Source organism: Sminthopsis crassicaudata, chromosome 1, assembly GCF_048593235.1.
Source record: "Sminthopsis crassicaudata isolate SCR6 chromosome 1, ASM4859323v1, whole genome shotgun sequence".
Classification (NCBI taxonomy): Eukaryota; Metazoa; Chordata; class Mammalia; order Dasyuromorphia; family Dasyuridae; genus Sminthopsis; species Sminthopsis crassicaudata.
In genome coordinates, this window is record NC_133617.1 from 599652866 (window position 1) to 599662551 (window position 9686).

Genomic DNA, 9686 nt, shown 5'->3' on the forward strand with positions numbered 1-9686 from the left:
AATATGATGAAGAATATATATTTAAATATACTTTATAAAATGTGCCAAAGTTCATGATATTCTATGTCTTTCAAATTTTATGCCTTGGGTAGTCTTTAAGAGTGATACTGTCAATAAAACAGCCTTTTAAATCAACTAATGCTATTCAGCAGTATTGAAATACATTATACTACTATATATATGAAACTATTTTTTACTTTTAAGTTTACTAAAGTGATATAGTTCAAAATGGAAAACTGACCACAATTTAGAAATTAGTTGAAAGTTCCCTGAGAAAGGAAACTCCTCTCCCCCCAAGATAAACTATGGGGGAAGGGAAATTCAAGAATTCATTCTCCTTCCTAAAATGAAGTCCAAAGTCTATTAAGACAGGAAAAAAAAAAAAAAAAAAAAAAAGATTTCAGTTTACCAGACAAGTCCAGACTTGTCAGAGACTATGCTATAAAGGAAGAAAGGAAAATGAATACTGGAAAGATATTTTCTCTTCCCCTTTTGAAATCAAATAGGGGACTCCCATCCTACTATTCTTCAGGAACTTTTGACAACTTTGTTTTATTGCTTACCATATAATCTCTGCCTTGAGGTTATACTTTTCCTTCTTGTTATGTGAATTTATGATTATGAGGATTTTAGGACTGCAATTATTGTGACCTTGGAAAGAAAAAAATGTGGAGGCATGTGCCCCTTGTTAACATGCTTATTTATACTTTAAACTTCGTGGGTCCTTAACTTTTTGTGTATCATGGGCCTAAAGAGTCTGATGAAGCCTATGGACTTTAGAACTTAGAACTTTAAATGAATAAAATTATATATATATATATATATATATATATATATATATATGTATATATATATATATATTATATATATAAAGAGAGAGAGAGAGAATTAAAGGGGAAATAAATTATATTAAAATAGTTATCAAAGTTTCTATCTGAAAAAAAAAATTACCACTCTACTTAGAGTTAGAAAAATTCAATAAATAGCAAAACAGAGGTTTGACATGAAGTAGATAAAAAAGCTGAATGATGTATGAATTCCATAAATGATTTCCACAATCAATAACTACTTAACATTTGGGTTGTTTTTATTGTGAAATCATCCCTCCTCTCAGTGAACTCACCTAATATTCCTTCTCTTCCTTCTCTCATTAAAGCCCCGTGGCAAGAGGTCTACATAGAAATAAAAAGCAATATAACTTATTTTGGTGAAATTTTAAACTCTTTTCTCTTTAAATAAAAGCTACTTGATAAACACTCTTTTAAAAAAGAAAAGAAAAGGTTTAAATTCCATCAATAAAACTAGTTAATGGAAAGAGGGAGAGAAACATGAAATGAGGAAACGAAAGGAAGGGGGAAAGGGAGAAAAGGTGGAGTGAGTGATTGGCCATCAAGACTTTCAACAATGTGTTAAATCCCTAATGTGTGGATTTTCACTATTTATCAGGACTGCTAGTAGGGCCTTGGTAATATTCCAGGGGAGGGCGCTCTTGACTTCAAAGTATTCTCACAGGCAAAGGTGACAGAAGCCCTTCTCATTTTTCTCGCTTAGAGAACCTTCAAACCTATTCGCAGACTTCCCACCTTCCCCTCCCCCAACCCTATCCCCACCTCAGGCCACATTCCCGCCCCCAGGATTCTGGCTAGGCCCCAGTGACCAGAAGGCCGAATTGAATAATACGACGAAAACGACATAGAGATCAAGACCCGCAAAGACCACGCACGTTCTCCCCCCGCCCTGCCCCACCCCCATTTAGGCCGCTTCTGAAGCCCCTGGAACTTTAGAACTAGGAAGAGGCATAGGCAGAGCAGGGCGAGAGAGATTAGATCAGGGGAGCCTCAGTTCCGTCCTTGCAGAGATCCAGTGGTAATGAGTTTGGGATAAAATCGACACCGCTTATCCTTTTATTTCATCATTTCTACTGAAATACTGGAACCATCCTCTTCCCGAAAAAAAAAAAAGTCCAGCAAGTTTTCTACAGACCTCTCAAGATACAGCCCCCAACTACACCAAGAAGACTTCGCTTCAGCAAGTTACCCTTACTTTTTAAACCCAGGGAGATTAAAGTCAGCTGGGGCTAAGAGGTGGGGGAGGTTGGATTTGAAGCTCTCCTCCGGCACTCCCCGAAGTGGTTTGGCTTTCTAAGAACGGGCATCTCCGACCTCGTCTTTCAGAGGGGAGTGGGGAAGAGGGCAGTAAACAGGGAGAAAACCGACCCCCTGTTTTAGCCCCAGTTATCGCTTTAACAGGCAGCAGCAGTGTGAGTTTGCATGAGAGACAAGGCTCAGATCGCTAGCTTTCCTCCACTTTGTAACCTTCATCTTGGAAGAGGTAGCGCATGTGTCTGTGTGTGTTACCGTGGGGGTGGCTTGGGGGATAGGAAGCTGGGAGGGCAGGGAGGGCTGCCACTTCTATTTGCATTTTATGTCCCTTGGAGAGTTCTACTCCAGAGACCAGCTATCTTCCCAGCGGGGGAGCTTTCCCGTAACCTGGCCGGTGGTCCCCTTTTCTCTCCTTTATTTGCCCTGCCCTCCCCTCTTCCAGCTGGGGTCCACGGACTGCAGCGAACCAGGAAGGAGCAGCCTAAGCCTCGGCCGCGAGCGCTCGGGGTGGCTACAACCCGCGCCCCCCGCGCACCTCCCAGGCCAGCGCCTCCCCTTAGAATGGCGAGGGTGGGCGGGCCGTTCTTTGTGACGTCTCGCCCCTTCTCGAGTTCCCACCCCCTTTCGAACCGCCCCTACTTATAAAACCACAGCGCCCGACGTTCCACTCGCACAAGTCGAACGCGCGCATTTGGCCGGGGCCGGGCAGCCGTGATAGCTGGGGACACGGGCTCGGGGAGTCGGGAGCGCGGCACCAGCTCAGAGCCTGGGCGGTGGGAGCAGCGCCCCGACATCGAGGAGGCTGAGGCAAAGGTCGAAGCAGAGGGAGACGCGATGGAAATACTGAGGACGATCACCTATCAGCCAGCCGGCACAACCAAGATGTGCGAGCAGGCGCTGGGCAAAGCCTGTGCTGGGGAGTCCAGGAAGAAAAAGCAGCAGCTGCCGGAGGAGCCGCTGCCGCCGCCGTCGCAACAGCAGCAGCCGGCGGCTCAAGCGCAGCAGCAGCAGCAGCAGCAGCCCCAGTCCCAGCTGCCTGCGCACCATCATCACCATCATTCGCACTCCGGGACCGAGGTCTCCAGGATTATAACCGACCCCACCACGGGGAAGCGCTACTGCCGGGGCAAGGTGCTGGGCAAGGTGAGTGGTACCCGGGCGCGCGATGCCGGAGAAAATGCAAGGGGCATGGACTGCGAGGGGGGAGCGAGGGTCTCGCATGAGGGTCCCCCGAGACCCTCACTTCCCATGGCCCAGATGAGGACAAGTGAGGCTTTCCCAGCAACCCTCGCCCTCCCGATAGCACCAGTTCACCTGGGTGGTTCGGCTGCACCTCCTCGCCGGCCCCTCTTCCCATTTCCTCTTCAGCCCCTGCCCCGGGGCAGCCGCACAGCGGCAGCTGCTTCCTGCCCCCGGTGTCCTGCTCTTTCACCTGGTGCCGTTTCTGGTCCGGGCTTTGTGTGTAAGGGTGGCCGAAGCATCTCCCGTTTCCTCTACCCTGAGCTCCCCCGGCAAGCTTCCCTGAAGCCTTTTAGGTTATAAAATAAAGTAGAAAGCTTCCGTCGTTGTCCGATCGGAGGGTTGTGGAGAAATAGTAGTGCTTTTGTTCCCTCTCCATACAATTCTTCTATCTGAAAACTCCTTGAATATGATTGCTTTCTTAAATTTAGCTTTCTCTGTCTCCCCTACTCCCAAAACATTATAAAGCCTTCTTCTTTGTTACTGAGCCGAAGAAACTGTGTCTGACCCTTTCAAGGTGCTTTAAGAAGAATTCCTCTCCAACCACAAAAGGGTCCATTTTCCTTTTTTTCCCCCATTTTTCCTTCCCCTCCCTCCCCCGCCCCATGCTTAGCTTAATTTTCTATCTTTGTCTCATTTTAGGGCGGCTTTGCAAAGTGTTATGAAATGACAGATTTGGCAAATAACAAAGTCTATGCTGCAAAAATCATTCCTCACAGCCGTGTAGCTAAGCCTCATCAAAGGGAAAAGGTGTGTATGACTGTTGTTTAAAATATTTTCTTTGTGTGGCAGAATGGCCCTTCCCTCTTCGGAAAATGTCTTCTGCATGTGTAAGCACTGTCTCCTCCGAGGTGATGTGAGGCTCACCAAGCACATCTTGCTTTTTCTTTTAGATTGACAAAGAAATAGAGTTGCACAGGATTCTTCATCACAGGCATGTGGTACAGTTTTACCACTACTTTGAAGACAAAGAAAACATTTATATTCTCCTGGAGTACTGCAGTAGAAGGGTAAGGATTAGAAACAACTAAGTCCATGAAATTCACTTGCCCCCAAACTGCTGGGATTTTCAAATTTTGTTGGGATATTAGACGATACTCATTTATAGAAAAAAAAATCATTTTCTATGAAAAGTCAAAGTCAAACAGCTAATTTTGCCAACTTTTTTTCCCCCCACAGTCTATGGCTCATATCTTGAAAGCAAGAAAGGTATTGACAGAGCCAGAAGTCCGATACTACCTCAGGCAGATTGTGTCAGGTCTCAAATACCTTCATGAACAAGAAATCTTACACAGAGATCTTAAATTAGGTAAGCCTGTGCCTGAAACACTGATCCCATTGGTAAGGGGGAGGGTACCTTTGTTTTCCCCCCATCTGCTTTTTATTTTTTATTTGATGTAATGAATGCACTCTTTCATTTTCCCCTCGATATCATCTTGCAATGAACCCTTTTAAAAAAATGCTTTCACTATATATTCAACAGTAACTGTATTTGACTCTTGTGGAATGATCAAGGAGGAATCATATTCTTGACTATCCTTATTTCTAGGTAATTTCTTTATTAATGAAGCCATGGAACTAAAAGTGGGGGACTTTGGCTTGGCAGCAAGGTTGGAACCACTGGAACACAGAAGGAGGTAAGAATCTAAAAGACATACTATGACAGAATCTATAGGTATGAGAGAGAATAGGAAAAATTAAGCCATCTTCTGTTTCAAATCGGAAGACTGATTTAGATTTTAATACCTAGAGCACATAATCATAAGGCTTCTAATAAACTGAAAACTCAGAGAGGCAAAAAAAAAGTCTAAATGTGTTCAGAATATTAAAACTAAGAAACCTTGTTTACCTAAAGGGAAAATAGTGGTCTTGATTTGTTAAGACTGGTAGCATATGTGTAAATTTTAAAGCAAATTCAATCCCCTCTTCATATATTTGTATGCTTCTTATTCCCAAAGGTCATCTGGTCAGGACCATAATTGCAAAAATTTAACTTGACATTGGTTATTTGGTTTTGTTTTTAAATTCCAGCCCTATTAATCTTGGGGGGGAAATCTCATCTGTCTTTTTAAAATAATGAAATTCCTTAACCTTTTTTAAAAATATATTATTTTTGTTGTTGTCTTTTAGAACAATCTGTGGCACTCCAAATTATCTCTCTCCTGAAGTTCTCAATAAACAAGGGCATGGCTGTGAATCAGATATTTGGGCCTTAGGCTGTGTAATGTAAGTATAGTGTACTATCTATTCTGAATTCATAATACAAATTTTAGTTTTCAGAAACCTTTAATAAGACTTAGCATGCAACCTTGTCTAAAGGAAGTTTTGTTTCACTCTTTAGGTATACAATGTTACTAGGAAGACCTCCATTTGAAACAACAAATCTCAAAGAAACTTATAGGTGTATAAGGGAAGCCAGGTATACAATGCCATCTTCATTGCTGGCCCCTGCAAAGCACTTAATAGCCAGCATGTTGTCCAAAAATCCTGAAGATCGCCCTGGTTTAGATGACATCATACGTCATGACTTCTTCTTGCAGGTTGGTGCATTGTCTTTTGCTGCCATAACAAAGTTGGCACAACAACATTCCAGACATCTTATAGTTCTCTGACTGTCCTTTTTTCCCCTATCATTTTACAGGGCTTTACCCCAGATAGACTTTCTTCTAGCTGCTGTCATACGGTTCCAGATTTCCACTTATCAAGTCCCGCCAAGAATTTCTTCAAGAAAGCGGCTGCAGCTCTTTTTGGTGGCAAAAAAGAAAAAGCAAGATATTTTGATACACATAGTAAGTTATTTCATAGCCCTTCGAATTAAAAAAAAAAACCTATAAGTTAGCTCTGGAAAACTCTGTTTAATATAATTAGCTTTTTATTGTAAAGTTGAGAATAAAATTTATTTCAGGTCCTCTTTGAATATGCTGTCAATGCATAGAAAGACAGATCTGTTATGGTATAATTAGTTTTTCTGGTTGCATTTATTGTGATTGGCAGCTTTTTTGTTAATTAATCAGTTGAATGTACTGCTTATTTAACTGCAACCAATGACATTTGTATAATGCTGCTTCTTTCATGGTTGTTTATAAGCTGAAAAAATACAAGAAGAAATAAATCAGGAAAAACAAAAAATTGGATTGAATTGCAGTCATGCTCATAATCTTCTTTACTTGATTTTCAGATAGACTAGCTAAAGAAGATGAAGAAATTTACAAGCTCAGACATGATCTGAAGAAAACATCGATAACTCAACAACCCATCAAACATAGAGTGGATGAGGTATGTAGGAAAAGAATAAAAAGGATTTGCCTGCTCTGATTGAAGCTGATAATTCTTGAAGCTTAACCTGTGTATTAGCTAAACTTCTATATTTATCATAGTCCAAGCATGCAAAATACCCATCACAAAACATTTTTCATAAGGTTTTCTAAATGCCTTTTCCACCCATCCAGCCCTGTCACCTTTAAAAATCTTGATTCAGGCCCTTCTATTTTGACATGATGCAAAACATAAGAAGCCATGTAATTTAGCTTACATAATTTGTCTCCTTTTCCCAACACCCACCACTTTAAATCTTGTCACTTGCTCACAAAGCTTTGAAAGTGTCACTTTAGTGTTGAAGTATTAAATGTATTCAGATGCTTAATTCTTAATGCAGGACTCTCTCTTCTTAGGAGATCCAGCCACCCAGCACTACTGTTGCCAACTCTGGAACACCTGCAGTAGATTCCAAGCAGCAAATTGGTGATTCGATTCGAATGATTGTCAGAGGGACTCTTGGCAGCTGCAGCAGTAGCAGTGAATGTAAGTAGATGACAAAATGGTACTCATCCTTGGAGAATGTAAATGCTTAAAGACTCGAGTTAGCCGGTGTCAAATTAAAACACGTTTCCTGTGGTGAATTGCAATTTCTTGCAATATATAGGAGAAAAAAGACTATATTTGGAGTCAGAATAAGGAGATTAGAAGCTCTGGTATTTATTTCTTTTTGTAACTTCTGGAAAATCAGATAGTCCTTTAGGCCTCAGTTTCTGGATCTGAAAATTTAGAAAGGCTGAATAACAACATTCAGACAATGTGGAGTAGTAGATAAAATAGGAATCAGGACCTGGATTCAGATCCTTCCCATCATTGTTACAAAGGACAAGATGTTTATTTCCTTTAAGTCTCTTCTGTAAAAAAAAAAATGTTCAAATTAAGTCCTTTGAGGTCTAAATCTGTGACCCTATAGACATCATCCCTTTCACCTCTTAATCTCTTGAGTAAATAATATTGGCAGAATAGGAAAGCTACAAGCCCAAAACAAAAGTAGATGATGTATAGGTTTTGTTCGTGAGACCTTAGATTTAGACAGAGCTTTCTTTAAAGTCCTTTAATAAATCATATCTTCCATTCTATTACAAAATATTATCTCTAAAACTCCAATCTCATGTTTTTCAGGTCTTGAAGACAGTACCATGGGCAGTGTTGCAGACACAGTGGCAAGAGTACTTCGAGGGTGTCTAGAAAACATGCCAGAGGCTGACTTTATCCCAAAAGAGCAATTGGTCACCTCATTCCAGTGGGTGACCAAATGGGTGGATTATTCAAATAAATATGGCTTTGGTTATCAGCTGTCAGACCACACTGTTGGTGTGCTCTTCAACAATGGTGCCCATATGAGCCTCCTTCCTGACAAAAAGTAATTATTCAGTAAATTTATAATTTCAATTTATCCATTTTCTTTTTAAAATTTACTTTTACTGTTGTTAAAAGTCTCACTTCTAGGAAAACATGTCTCCCTGACTCTTCTTTTTTCTTCTTTCCTCTCCTTGTCTATTAGGACAGTCCACTACTATGCAGAGCTTGGTCAATGTTCTGTTTTCCCAGCTACCGATGCCCCTCAACAATTCATCAGCCAAGTGACTGTGCTAAAATACTTCTCTCACTACATGGAAGAGAATCTCATGGATGTAAGTGGCCCAGACTGCCCAGAATTCAACATGTTCTTGCCAATCAGAATTGTCCACACAAGAGCTAATTTCTTGAATCTTCCTTCTGTCTTTTAGGGTGGAGACCTACCTAGTGTTACAGACATCAGGAGACCAAGACTCTACTTGCTGCAATGGTTAAAATCAGACAAGGCCTTAATGATGCTCTTCAATGATGGCACGTTTCAGGTAAATAGTGATAAAGGCCTATGTTAACTTCACTGGTCATCTCTTCAGAATTCTCCTTAGCTTCATCTAGCAATGCTCTTACATTTCTCCCCTTTTCTTTATTTTATACAGGTGAACTTCTACCATGATCATACAAAAATCATTATCTGTAGCCAGAATGAGGAATATCTGCTGACCTATATCAATGAAGATAGGATATCCACTACCTTCAGGCTGACAACCTTGCTGATAACTGGGTGTTCGTTAGAATTAAAAAACCGAATGGAATATGCACTGAACATGTTGCTGCAAAGATGTAACTAAAGGACTTTTCTGTCTAAATCCAAAGGACTTTTTTTTTATTTCACTGTGAGAACGAAAGGGAAGGCAGGAGAATGATCAGTATGTTGAAGATGGACAGGTGGTGGTACGAAAACAATTTCTTTGCAGCCTGCTGGGCTGGGACCAGACTGAGGCATTAAAAAAAAAAAAATCTTGTCTTTGGATGCCATTAAACAGTGTACTAGAATGCAGTTTTCCTTGATGTACCTGTTTAAGAGGTTTTTCGGACAATTTCTCAGCAAAAATGCATTGACTTTTAATTTCTCTGTAGAGAACATTTCAGTCAGAGGACTTGGAACTGTGAATACACTTCCTGAAGGGGAGGGAGGGGGAGAAAGCTCCCATATTATTGAACGGCTGTAACTAGAGCAGCTTTGGGCTGCCCAACTGTGAACTATGGCCATATTTTTTTCTTTTAATTTTTCAAGACAAAAAATAACCCACACTTGTGGCTGGAGAAGTGCATTCCTTGTTAATAAACTTGTTATTTATTACAGCCTAAAGTGCAGTATTTATTACCTAAACTTTTTTGGGGGGGAGGGGAATGTTGACCATTTTAAATTGTTGGCAATAAAGAGAATGAAAAGCAGAAGCTTTGCTTTCCTGTCTTAAATCTAGACTTTAAAAATTGGTGGCAAAAGAATGGGTTTTGAGTTGGTGCCAGACAGATGACTGGTATTATGTACTCTCCTGAACTACTCAGTAGACTGAATTTGGAAAATGTACAGAAAAAGAATCATGCCTATCCCTATCCCCCAGCAATAATGTGATACTAGCAGGACACTGGCATTTTGTCTCCCTCCCTCCCTCCACTTGTATGCTGACTCAGACTTAAGAAATATATATCTGTTTCAACAGGAAGAGGGCA

At 41.0% G+C, this 9686-nt stretch overlaps 1 protein-coding gene across 3 annotated transcripts; it reads left to right on the forward strand.

Annotated features, from left to right (window-relative positions):
* The first annotated feature begins 1781 nt into the window (after positions 1-1781).
* PLK2 (polo like kinase 2) lies at positions 1782-9314 on the forward strand. Of its 3 annotated transcripts, none has more exons than XM_074282468.1 (16): positions 1782-2032; positions 2254-2331; positions 2545-3245; positions 3984-4091; positions 4235-4351; positions 4521-4650; positions 4891-4978; positions 5472-5567; positions 5683-5881; positions 5983-6130; positions 6520-6617; positions 7013-7142; positions 7779-8019; positions 8161-8290; positions 8387-8497; positions 8609-9314. In XM_074282468.1, exons 3-16 carry the CDS (start codon positions 2937-2939, stop codon positions 8798-8800), a joined length of 2097 nt encoding a protein of 698 aa, XP_074138569.1. In that variant the 5' UTR covers positions 1782-2032; positions 2254-2331; positions 2545-2936; the 3' UTR covers positions 8801-9314. The 3 variants fall into 3 exon arrangements, with proteins under 3 accessions (XP_074138569.1, XP_074138568.1, XP_074138570.1); XM_074282467.1 differs by having other exon boundaries at positions 1783-2028; positions 2250-2331; XM_074282469.1 differs by lacking the exons at positions 1782-2032; positions 2254-2331 and having other exon boundaries at positions 2773-3327; positions 3955-4091.
* Positions 9315-9686: the final 372 nt, after the last annotated feature.